We start from the raw sequence: 14,319 nt of genomic DNA on the forward strand, positions 1-14,319 counted from the left end.
GTATTGGCAGAAAAGGAACTCTCGCGTACAATGTTTGCAAGTGCCGCCTATATGATCTTTTTTCTCGGGAAGTGTGGATGACCATTAGTCCATAGTCACTGGAGGAATCAGTATGTTGTTTTGAGGCCTACCCTCATCAGCTAGGTCCATTTAGTGACTAAGAGTGAACGGATCGTTGGTCATCCAATATGTATATATATGTTGCGTTGCTGAACTTTTCCTAAATCCTCTACGCCAAGTTCAAGTATGGTAGACTCTACTGCTAAATAATTAAGGAGATAGTTAATCGTTAAGAGGAATTATACGACGTACTAAGCGGTCAGTGTGTAAATGAAAATTCATCTTCTTCATCAAGACACGTGAATTAAATAGACATGCATGCATGGTTTTAAGGCATTGCGGTTTAATTAAACCAATGCTATATCTGATAAAATTTTACAAAGTTATTATATATATGTTATTATTATAAGTAAGAAAATATCCGACGAACCTATATTGCCATTCGCTGACAAATGGCTCTTGACAGTCACCTTTCAATGGGCCACATCGGTCGCTGCTATACCGATCGAGATAACTCTATGCTCCTGTTACGTAATGCGTTACTCGAAGATAAAAAAAAAGAAGAAGATGTGGAGTTATACTTATAACACTTTATATGTTCTTACAATGGTACAACCAAATACAGAGATTTCACGTTGCTTGTAGCTGGTAGGTCTCAAGACTCACTGCTGGTGTCTGTGGGCTGGTATTTATACGGAGGCTTCTAAAATGTTCTATTAAGTGGATCGAATGTTGATGGTATCAGTTCTAGGGAGCTTCTAAGAGGTTCTGTTGAGTGGGTCGAGTGCAAGTTTGGGGAGATCAGTTTAAGGAAGCTTCTAAGAAGTTCTATTGAGTGGGTCGAGAGCAAAACAAAAATTGTTGGAGAGCAATTGTTGGTTTTGATAATGGGTGTCGGTGTGGATTATGTCAAAGCCCTTATACTTACAATTACCACATCCCTTACACGATATTTACGCGCCGAATATTTCTTCAATAGATATAAGACCACTCCTTTTTAATATATTTCTTATAGTTATTAACGCAATTTGATTTAGCACTTTGCACACAACGGATTTTTCGTTGCAGAAAAATTGTAATTTGAAGACTTACTGGCATTGAGTCGACGACATTTTTAGAATGATAAATAAAGAATTATGTAGAAGTTATGATAGAAAATTTTACTTTACTTCGACGTTCCTTGCGTTAATTTAAATTTGATACGTTAATTTACATCGATGTGTGGGAATCTGTTTAAACGGAGACTGAGGCTGGCCTCTCGAGTGCAAAGGGTTATTAACACCTTTACCATCTCCTTTCTATCGACAACTGCCACGAATTGAGTATGTCATACATACATTCCTCCTTGCTCGTGCACCTTCCTTGTGCAGCCTTTGTTTATCAAGTGCTGTTGCTATCGGAGTTAGGCAGCACGTACAATGTACGTAAGGACGAGATGCGTTTCGTTCTGGGCTTGCTAGTGGACTCGTAAGGCTTTCTAGTAGGCCCTGCCTTAGACCAAAGATAAAATAGACAGGGTAGGAACTTGTATTTATGGAAGTCGAGAATTCACCGATGACATTTGTTATGCGAAAAAATAATATATTTCGCAGGCAAATTTTTTGGTATCAAGAGGAGCCTCCACTGGAATAATTATCTTTTTATTCCTTCACCTGTTTTTCAGGATACGGAAGACATCTTGAGCTTTTAAGCTGTAACATTTAAGATTTGATCGGCTCTTTAGAATGTCTATTTGATACAGAATAAAAAATTATCACGACAGGAGAAATCTAAAATTAATAGAATGACATTTATTTGAATAACAATTGCCGCCCCTTTGTTATATGCATACGATTGCATACGTTTGCATAGAGGGCAGATCAATGTGGAGGTAATATTCGACGATATCTCAAAAACAATGTCAATAATAATTGTCGCTTAATGTTGTCCAGGGTATTATTTTATACAAAACATTAAAAACATCGCGTTCGGTCCACGCATTTTGCAGCTTTTGCTTAAATTTTATGGTTCTTCTCGGAAATACTAGCAAAAGGACTCTTTTAATAGTAAGGATACAATTTTTTCTTAAAAGCTGGAAAGAAATAAACAGATTTAGGACAAGGGCAGGGAAGTAAGCTTTTATTCATACTGTTAAACACGTGTGCAATTGGAATCGGGTAATAAATTTTTCCATCATTTTTAATCGTATCCTATTTATGTAATTAATCCGAGAATATTATTCTACATACTCGGTGATGCAGAAATATTACGAAATTCTATAAAGTAATAAGAAGTTAAAAACGAAAAGCAGCAATTATTAGCATTTCTTGTGAAATAAACAAATTATAAACTTAAATTATTCATGACAATTGGGTATGAAATATTAATTTTATGGGAACAAGAATAAATTGTAAATGCTATTATGTGCATTCGAATCTGCAATTTCAGTGATGCGGGGTAGGATCTATAGCTTAGGACTAAGATGTAGAAAATCGTATACAAGAATTACGCTAACCTGATATAATCTGAAGATAATTACGTAATTTGCCTCGATCGCACAAAAGAGACAGCGAAATAGAAAAAAAAAAAAAGAAATATACAAGCGGTTAAATGCACATAATATATCTTTACTGTGTGTATCGTATGGAAATAGCGCTCGGAGTCTAATTGAGTCGAAATTATACAAAATCAAAATTAATTTTAATTTGAAAATGATAGTAATAACATTTAATTGTTTAATGTACACGTCTTTAATCTTGCGATTAATTCTTGCTAATATAGGATTATAGTAAATACCATATATTTTGTATATAAATTTTTACTGCATAAATTGAATCAATTTCAAACTTATATCCAATTCAATCGTTTCCTCTTCATCTATTTGCTATAATATTTTTTTGGATAGAGGGATCTATATTACTTAACGTCGCAAATATTTTAATTGAAACGTACGGTGACGCTGCTAGTTCGTATTTACGATATTGTCATAAATATCTTGATACAGACATAAAAGTTACAATTGTATTTCCCTCAAAGACGATATATTATACTTTTAAAAGTTTATTACAACTGTAATAGATATCGATGTCGCAGGTCAAGATGCTGCACCACTTATAGCTTAAATTGTAATTTACATTATATTATTAAGCAATTAATGGAAACGTTGAATACGACTCGGAGTGTGTCACATTAGGCTAACGGTTCATAGTTACTAATGCGATAATTATCATCTACAGACTGCGTACAGTGACTCACGAAAGTATTCGAACGCTGCATGTAACTCAAAACTTCCGATTATAGCGAAGCATAGATCAATCTGTTTTTATTCGCGGATATCGTTTTACGTTGCTAAATTATCACTCGAATTAAAAATCTCATCACTGCCTCTTAAAATGTAAGTCTATAATTTATTTATTTCAATAACAATAATATTTATAATTAGATACCTAGTAGATAATTAGATAACTAGTATCGTGGTGAGCTAATTTTATTGCATATATAATAGGATTAGCAATTCTATTGATATTTTGTGGTGAGTTAATTTTATTGTATAGATAATAATTTATTTTATAATTTAATTTAAATAAGTTTATTTATTATATAAATAAGCTAAATAAGCTTATAGATTCATAATTTATCGATATATTATAAAATAATTTTTTTAATATATATATATACATAAAATAAATTGTAATTTAGATTATTATAATAAATTTATTTAGGTAAATATTTATTTTAGTAGTAGTAGTAGGGTCGAATACTACTAGGTTTAACCTTATTATATTTGGATACAATGCCTAGTCATAGGGTCGAATACTACTAGGTTTAATCTTATTATATTAGGATACAATGCCTAGTAGTAGAGTCGAATACTATTAGGTTTCATTTTATTATATTAGGATAGTAGTAATTACTAAGTGTTTAATTTTATTATGTTATAAAATTAAGAATGAAGTTAAAAATTTGTATATTAATAAATAAATTTAATTAAATAAATATATATATATAATAAATTTTATTACAAAATTTTAGTTTATATAATAAAATATTTTTTTTACATGAAAAAGAATAAATTTAAAGTTTAAAATTTAAATTAATAAAGGATTTTAGTTATAATTAATAATATAAAATTTGCAATTTTAAGTTAAAATTTTAAATTTTAAATCTAAATTTTGATTTATATTAATAAAATATAATTTATTAGGGTTTTAATAATTATTTAAATTAATGTAATATATATTTAACTAAAAGTAAATATTTATATAATATAAAAAAATTAAAAACTAAAAATAAATATTTATTTTAATATTTAATTACTATAACAATTAATAAAAATTTAATTTGGAAATTAATTTTAATAAAGATAAATTTAGTGCCAGCAATAGCGGTTAAACTATTTTTATAAACTAATTAAATCAATTAAAATTATTTATTTTAAATTTATTAATTAATGAAATAAATAATTTTTAGGTGAAATTTTTAAATTATATTTAGATTTAATTTTTAATTAAATAGGTTTTATAAATTTTAATAAAAAACCAGGATTAGATACCCCGTTATAAAAAATAATTTATTAATTAATAATTAAATGTAAATCATTAAAATTAAATAATATGGCAGTCTTTTTATTTATTTAGGGAAACTTGTTTATTAATTTGATAATCCACGATAAGATATACTTAAATAGAATTTATTATGTATTGTTGTTTTTAGATTTATTATAAATAATAAATTATTACAATATTTATATTATATTATTATTATTATTTATATATATTATAATTATAATTTAATATAAAATGTAATAAAATATAAATTCAGATCAAATATAGAAAATTTAAGATGAAATGAGTTATAATAAATTTAATTTTGGATAATTAATTTTAATATTAATTTGAAAGAGGATTTAATAGTAAATATAAATAATTATTTTTATTGAATATAATAAAAAAGATGTACAAATTGCCCGTCAATTTCATTATAAATGTAATAAATCGTAACATAATAAAAGTACTGGAAAGTGTTTTTAGTTTCAAAAAATTTTTAATTAATAATTAATATTTAAATTTAATATTAATTTTTATGACTTAAATTTTTGTAAAATAAATATTTTATTTTTAAAATTAATTAAATAATTTATAAATTATTTAATTTATAAATTAAATTTATAATAATAAAAATTATAATCAATAGTAAGGTTTAAGTATTTATTTAGAATTAATTAGATTTAAATATAATTTAGATAAAGAAATTGAAATTCAATTTATATAATATAAAATAAAATTTATTTTGTCCCTTTTGTATCACGGTTAATTAATTTAATTTTATATATATTAAATATCTCGAAAATGAATGAGCTAAATACAAATAATTTTTAATGTAGCATAAAAATTATAAATTTATATTTAGAAATTAAGTGTTATTCGAATTTATTGATATCTATTTTTTTTTAACTTAAATTAAATGTATATACAATTTTATTTTTAATGTACATTAATTATATAATAAAAAATTTTATACAAAAAATTTGTGGGATAAACTATAAATTTAAAGTTATAATTTAGATTATAATATTTTTATTTTTATTAATTTAAAAACAATTATTAACAAAAAATATATAATAATTTAAAATTGAAATATTAAAAATTTAATAATTTTAATATAATCTTAAAAAAAAATTTTTAAATTAATAAAAATTTGTTAACCAGTTAACTGTGGCGCCCTCGGTTGGGAGCGCGCACCGTTTTGTGTCGCCAGAATCGAGCCATAACGTGACACTCGTCAATCACAGAGTAAGTTGCGCTGGTAAGATATTCGATCAAAAAGATGGGATTATTTTTTGAAATTATTATTACTAATGTATATTTATTCTGTTAACTTGAACATATATGACATACTTATTAAACGAAAAACGCAAGAAAAATTAACTACATATGATAGCAAGAATTTAAATTCCTGCTGTGGCGTGGTATTCAGCAAAACACATAATGGGACTTTACAAATGGAACACCAGTAATGGAATTCTTTCCTGATCTTGCGTTTATAACAACATGCACACTTTCGGGTAGGATTTTTTGTATTCGAAGTTCCGGGTATATAATCCAGAACATGATTCCCGAGTAATTGTGTTATATTAGGCCTAAATAGCCGAGTTTGTGTCGATTTTTCTCGTCTTATTGGATATGATGCAATAGTGTCCTCAACAAATTCTAGGAAAAAATTCATTCGCGATAACGTTCCATTATTTTTTTTTGTATAATATGTATGAATTCAAACAAATAATATCTAATAGATGGAGAAATATTTTTTTACAATACTTTTTGAGTCTTTTCCTTGCTGTGGAGTATGCTACGATAATGCCATCGCTCATGTCCACTTCACCCATCTTCTTATTATAGTCTATCACTATTTCTGGTTTTATTGTTATCATTTTCTTTTTCTCTATTTCTACCACGTTATCATTATTTTTAGGGACCGCCAAAAATGTCTAAGGTCAGCACATGGTTCTAACATCAAACAATTGGCACTTAGACCACTTGATAGCTAGGTAACTTGGGACCAACAGCCCTCAATGGACTCATTGTCAGCGCCCGGTCAGCGTCATGCATTTGTCCCGTGGCGAACCGTCTCTCAAGGGACCCTATCATAAATCAGCTTTCTGACTTTTGCTTTTACTCTTTTACGCTGTTTTGTTTTTGTTTATCAGAAACATGTCGTTTAGAATTTAATTTAAAGTCGAATCTGCTCAATGAATTTATTTAAATAGCTGCACTATACTGACTGTACTAAGGGAGCACACAATTGTCTTTTAATTGAAGAATGGAATGAAAGAATTAATGAAATATATACTGTCTCAATTATAAATAGTTGATTTAACTTTTTAGAGAAAATGCTGAAATTAAATTATGGAACGATAAGACCCTATAGAATTTTGTATTAATTTAATAATAATTAATTAATTGTTTAATTAATATTATTAAATTAATATTTAATTGGGAGGATTTATAAATATAATAAACTTTATATAATTATTAAACTTTGATTTAAGAATATATAAATTTGATATAATAATATTAATTAAAAAAATAAATTACCTTAGGGATAACAGCGTAATATATTTTTTAGAGAACAAATTAATAAAGATGATTGCGACCTCGATGTTGAATTAAAATAAATTTTATATGTAGAAATTAAAAAATTAAGTCCCTTCGATTTTTAAAGTCTTACATTATTTGAGTTCAGATCTACGTAAGCCAGACCGGTTTCTATCTATAATAATTTAATTAATTAATTGCACGAAAGGACTTTAATTAAAAAATAATTTTATTATTTATTAATAAATATTTAAAAATTAAAATTATAAAGTATTTTAACAAATTAAAGTGTGTTAAATTTAGAATTTAAATGAATTATATTGAATATATAACAAATAATAATTTTATTTTATAAAAATTATTATTATTTTTGGATATTAAATTTTTTAATTATAATAATTTTTTTATTAATTGGGATTGCATTTTTAACTTTATTTGAACGTAAGTTATTATCTTATATTTAATATCGTAAAGGACGAAATAAAAGTGGATTTTTAGGTTTACTACAACCTTTTAGAGATGCTTTAAATTTATTAACTAAAGAATGATTTATTTTTAATTATAATTTAATATTTATTATTAGACTAATAATTATAATTATTTTATCATTTATTCTATGATTAATTTATCCTTGAATTAATTTAAATAAGTTTATTGAATTTAAATATTCGATTATTTGTTTTTTTTTTTATAAGGTTTTCATAAAATAAATTTTTCCAGTTTTATTAATTGGTTGATTTTCAAATAATAATTATGCAATATTAGGTTCTATTCGATCAATTGCTCAAATAATTTCATTTGAAATTAGTATATCTTTCATAATTTTAATTGTTTTTATTCTAATTGAAGGATTTTCTTTAATGAATTTTAAATTAAATCAATTAAATATTATATTTTTTGTATTACTTAATCCTTTATACTATATATTTGTTATTAGTTTATTAGTTGATTTAAATCGAACACCTTTTGTTTTAATTGAAGGTGAATCACAATTAGTTTCAGGTTTTAATATTGAATATCATAGAAGGATATTTACAATAATTTTTTATCAGAATATTTAAATATTATATTTATAAGATTATTATTAGTAATTATATTTTTTAATTGTAATTATTGATCTTTAATATTTTTTATTATTTATATATTAAATTTTATTTTTTAATTTGAATTCGAGCATTATTAGCACGAATTCGATTTGATCGGTTAATAAATTTTTGTTGAACTGATATATTAATTATTATTTTTAATTATTTAATATTAACACATTTATTAGAAAAATTATATTATTTTTTTTATGTTAATAAAAAATTTAATTTTTATATTATATTTTCAAAATATATACTTATTCAAGTTCATTAACTTAATAAATTAATTAATCTCAAAATTTATTTAATTTAAATGAAATAATGTAATATAAGAAATATGATAAAGTAAAAAAGATATTTATATTAATATAAGGATTCTCAATTATTTGTCCTCATAATCATGTTAATATTAAAAAATTATTAATGAAATATCAATAATAATATTGTCTAATAGGATAATTTTTTAAGTTTTTAAATAATTATTTATTAAAGGTAAAGTAAATAAAATTAAAATTGAAAATATTAAACAATTACTCCTCCTAATTTATTAGGAATTGATCGTAAAATTGAATAAGCAAATAAAAAATATCATTCTGGTTTAATATGAGCTGGTATAATTATTGAATTAGCTATTTTAAAATTATCAGGTTCTCCAAAATAATAAGGACATTGAAAATTGGTAAATATGAATAAAATTAAAATAATAATAAATCCTATTAAATCTTTAATTATAAAATAAGGATAAAAAGGAATTTTATAAATATTTCTACTTGCTCCTGTGGGATTTGATGATCCAGTAAAATGTAAAATAATTAAATGTTTATATTACTATTATTATAATAATTAATGGTAAAATAAAATGTAATGAAAAAAATCGATTTAATGTTGAGTTATTAATAGAAAATCCTCCTCAAATTCATTCTAGTAATAATTGACCAATACAAGGAATTGCTGATATTAAATTTATAAAAACTATAGCACCCCAAAAAGGTATTTGTCCTCATGGTAATACATAATCTATAAATGCTGTTATTATTGATAATAAAAAAATTATAATTCCAATATTTCATACTATATTTTATTTAAATGAATAATAAAATAAATTTCGTGCAATATGTAAATATATTATTATAAAATAAAGAGATGCACCATTTATATGCATTAATCGAATTAATCATCCAGAATTAACAACATAACAACATAACATTTTTTATAATATGAGAAATTCTTACAAGTGCTAAATTAACATTTGGACAATAATTTATTGATAAAATCAAACCTGAAATAATTTAAATTAATAAAAGTAAACCAAAAATTGATCCGAAATTTCATATAATATTAATATTTATAGATGTTGGTAGGTAAATAAATCTAAAATGAAGTTTAATATTTCATTATTTTTTAATCTTTTATATTTAAATTTACATTATTAAATAAATAGTTTTTTAAATATGAAATAATTTTCATATATAAATAAATAAATTGTTAATCAATTAAAAAATAATCATAAAATATTAATTTTATTAAATTTAAATTTTGGTAAATTTCATAATGTAATAAAATAAGAAAAAACAATTATGATACCTGAAATGTATACAATTATAGATGTAATTAATTTATAAATAAAAAATGTATTAGGATTAAAATAATAATTACAAAAAAATATTCATATTGAATAAATTAAAAAGATTAACAAATATTTTATTGGAGAATAAATTATATTATTAATTTCTAATATTAAATTTATAATTAAGAGACATATAATTAATGATGTTATATTTGTAATTATTATTTTTATTATAAGTTATATAATATTTATAATAATATATTTTTAATTTTTAATTTAAGTTTTAAAAAATAGTTTATAAGAAACAATAGTTTTGGATACTATAATTAATTAAAAAATTTTTTTGAATTTTATTAATATAAAAAAAGTATAATTTAGCTTTAAATAATAATTATTATTAATTTTAATTTACAAAATTAATGTTTTTATTTAAACTATAAAGCTTTAAATTATATATATAAATTATATTATTTAAATTTATTATATTATTTTATCTTAATGATTAATTATTAATATTTTTAATTTTAATTGAATATATTTCTTTTACTATTTTAATATATTTAATCTATAATAATAATAGATGAATATATTTGATATATTTAATTTATTCAGTAAGAGGAGCAATTTTAGGATTATCTTTAATAGTAAGATTAAATTATATATATGGACATCAAAAAATTAAATTAATTAATCCAATTAATTAATTTAATTAATTAAATTTTTAAAGAATGAATTATTAATTTTATTAATATTTTTATTTTATTTAAAATTAATTTAATTTTACATTCAAATTTATTCTTTTTGATAGATTCTTTTATAATTATAAAATTAAATTGATTAGACTGAAGATTTATTATTATAAATTAAAGATGAAGATTTTATTCTTTTAATTAATTAATTTTAACTTTATGATATTTTTCTTTAATTTTTTTAAATTTATATAAAAAAGATAAATTATGTTTATTAATTAATTATATAATAATAATATTTATAATTATATACCTAGTATCTACTTTTAATTTATTTTTAAATAATTAAGAAGAAATAAATAATTAAATAACTCTATAATGGCAAAATAGCTTTTCAAGAAAGAAACATTCTATTTTTAATGCTTTGTCATCCTATGATAAAAATTTCTACCTGTGAAGTTTTGATCGAGAGGCACAAAAATTGTTAAAGCTACAATCTTCGTTTTATCTTTATCAATGTTTTTTTCTACCGATAAATAAATGACTTCGTGTGACACTCGTTGTGTTTTACGTACGTACTTCGTTAAAATCGAAAATCTTGGATTAGATAATTCTTTTGAAATATTGCGTTCGAACATTTTGGAAAGCCACTCGATATTGATTTCACGCGAATGTGAAATAAGATTTAGCTCCACCAACAAGTAAGGAACTTCGAATTTTTAATAGAGTATTAAATAAACGAGATAAATAAACGACACAAGAAAAATTTTGTCATAACATGTACTCTTCGTATTTTTCGTTGTGTCGTTATCGTGAATGCTATCACAAGTGGTTCCAACGATAAATTTTGAGTAAGAAAATCATGCTACAATTCGCGTACATGTGCTAAATAATATGTATTAAAATAATTTTATGCAATTCGCTTTTTCACCGTCGAGGAACCTCGTTTGAATCAACGATAAATATAGCAAGACACGTCTTTCAAAATCTTAGGCGAATCTATATAATTTAAGAAAAACTCCTTTAATTAAAATATTGATTAAATTGTTAATATAGTTATTTATATGCTAATGTGTAAATATCATTAAAATAACGTAGTTGTAAAAGTACATCAAACGTTAGATGTTTCAGCATCCCCTAATTACATTTGTTTACTTTCTTCAAAATACGGAAGTAACTAACAGTACGTTTTTAGTCTTTTAAACGGGGGCAACAGTAAGCTATTTTTTAGAAGTGCGTGCCATTGTAAGTACTTCAGTACCAGCAAAAGTTGAGCTAGATTCATAGAAATCGTTGAGATATCATTTAAAACTTTGAGGAAAATTATAGAGGAGCTTTCGTATGTTTCGTTCTGAATTATGTTATAAGAAACTCGTAATCGATACTGTTCACAATTCTATAATCCCTTGCGGTCCCCATCTGGCCTGACTGGCCGTTACCGTCTTCTGTCAGTCAGGCCCTAAATGCTATTTTATTGGGTTGGCAACTAAGTGATTGCAAATTATGTCGATAGATGGACTTCACACTTTCTTTTGTTTTGCTATCGTAGTCAAAGCATGTAACCTATACTTTTTTCCTATTTTTTGGACTTCTACATTTAATTTAGTAAAAAAATTCTATCGATTAGTGCTTTAGTTTTGTTTTTATCCAAATTTAAAAATGAAAGAACAGGATGCGCACTTCGAACATATTTTAATGTATTACTTCCGAAAAGGCAAGAACGCGTGGCAAACACAAAAGAAGTTATGTGCCGTATATGGAAATGGAGCCCTGAAAGAAAGGCAGTATCAAAATTTGTTTGCCAGATTTCGTTCTGGCGATTTTTCATTTGAAGTCGAAGTTGTTTCAGTTGAATTCGATGAGATCCATATCAAAGCCACTATCGATTCAGATTTTCATAGCACAACACGTGATATTGCAGAGAAGCTCGATGTATCGCATACATTGAATTGCATTGAAAAAAAATTCAAAATGTTTGGTTATGTCAAGAAACTCGATTTATGGATCCCTCACCAGCTTATGGAAATTCATTTGACGCAACGCATTATCATATGCGATTCGCCTTTGAAACGCAACGAAATTGATCCATTTCTGAGAAGCCTAATTACTGGCGACGAAAAGTGGATAGTTTATACCAAGGTTAATCGGAAGAGATCGTGGGTGATGCAAGATGAACCAGTCCAAACGACATCAAAAGCCGAGATTCACTAAAAAAAGCTTATGCTGTCAGTTTGGTGGGATTATAAAGGAGTTTTATACTTTGAACTTATGCCACAAAATCAAAAGATCAATTCAAACGTATACTAAACTGAGCGACGCAATTGAAGAAAAGCGGCCGCTATTGTCAAATCGTAAGGGTGTTGTTTTCCACCATGATAATGCAAAGCCCCACACCTCTTTGGTCACTCGTCAAAAATTATTCGAATTAGGTTGGATCGTTTTGTCACGTCCACCGTATAGCCCTGATCTTGCGCCTTTGGATTACCATTTGTTTCGACCATACAGAACTCCTTAAATTGTAAAATTTTTAATAACGCTGATGATGTCGGATCACGTTTAATTTAGTTTTTTGATAGCAATGATCAGAAATTTTACGAACGTGGAATTTTAACACTACCAGAACGATGCCAAAAAATCATCGACAGGAACGGACAGTATCTAATTGAATAAAGTCATATTTTTAAACAAAAATTTTGAATTTTCCATCTAATTTGAAATCCGCAATCACTTATTTGCCAACCCCAACTCTGAACTTTCCATTTTTTATGATAATTTATGTTTCCCATTCTTCAATCCTTTTTCTCGGGTTACGGGATACGAGGCATTCTTTGTGTCCAAGCTTAGACTGGAGGCAACATCACTTAGGATTTGGCTGACAATAGGCCCATGCCATAGAACCAGGCCATGTGTGCTTGGTGACAAGACTTTCGAGGCCATAAAAGTCAACCGGACTTCGTCAGTCACCTCTCAAGAAGATTACCCACGTGTTGGCGACCCCCGAAGGACTTCGCCCTGCAAGAGGATGTTCCTCCACCAGCGTCTTTGTTACACAGGACGATCATCTCTTCTTGGGGAACACGTGATTCGCGGACCAAGGGTAGACCCAGGTTCCCCCAACTCGCAAATCAGGGAAATGGTTTCCCTTTGACGAGTCACTATAAACATTTGATTTCGTAAGCTCGTGAACAATCGTTGTTTTCAGTCAAGCATTAGACATTGCTCATCAACAATCATGCAGTCCGTAACAGCCAGTCGTTAGAACTTAGTCATTCGAATCGTTCGTATTCGTTCAAATCAATCACGGACATCAGTCCGTCATAGTTAATCGCGGGCGCATCGCACTTGAATATTCATATAACTTCGCGAAAAGTACTCCATCAGCGTGATTCGTATTTGCTCCAAGGATAAAGCAGATCAAGCGGAGTCGAAGATCGTTGACCACATATTGCACCGCTGGCTTTACAATCCAACGTCAATGACCTCCATTTACGGCCTTTCGACACGCAGCGATTGGGTCCGCCACAGATAATACCGTACGAGGACAATCTTATTGTTAGCATGTAACGATACACAGTGGTACACGAAATTTCTACATCTTTGTAACTTCCAAAGTGCGCATTGCATGAAATATTTTTGTATACACATGTTGAATGGTATACAGAAAATACCTTATGCGTATAGTGTATTTATCTCTTTTTATAGATGAAAGCGTTTATCGGAGATTCGAAAGTCAACTTTGCTTTTTTAAATAGAATGCTGTACGTTTTATACCACAATCAGAAAGAGTGTCAAATCTTGAGCATAAAAGTATCGATCCGCATTAGCCCGAAACTTAATAATTAACG

The 14,319-nt window shown here is 26.0% G+C and overlaps 1 protein-coding gene across 1 annotated transcript; it reads left to right on the forward strand.

Moving 5' to 3' along the window:
• The first annotated feature begins 12,133 nt into the window (after positions 1 to 12,133).
• LOC143220640 (histone-lysine N-methyltransferase SETMAR-like) lies at positions 12,134 to 12,685 on the forward strand. Its single transcript, XM_076446255.1, has one exon. The coding sequence runs from the start codon at positions 12,134 to 12,136 to the stop codon at positions 12,683 to 12,685; it is 552 nt and encodes a 183-aa protein (XP_076302370.1).
• The last annotated feature ends 1,634 nt before the right edge of the window (positions 12,686 to 14,319 follow it).

This window comes from Lasioglossum baleicum, unplaced genomic scaffold, assembly GCF_051020765.1.
Source record: "Lasioglossum baleicum unplaced genomic scaffold, iyLasBale1 scaffold1373, whole genome shotgun sequence".
Lineage (NCBI taxonomy): Eukaryota > Metazoa > Arthropoda > Insecta > Hymenoptera > Halictidae > Lasioglossum > Lasioglossum baleicum.

What these genes read in the sequence shown, in the direction of transcription:
- LOC143220640 (XM_076446255.1), top strand. Translation starts at nt 12,134, where the DNA reads ATGAAAGAACAGGATGCGCACTTCGAACATATTTTAATGTATTACTTC.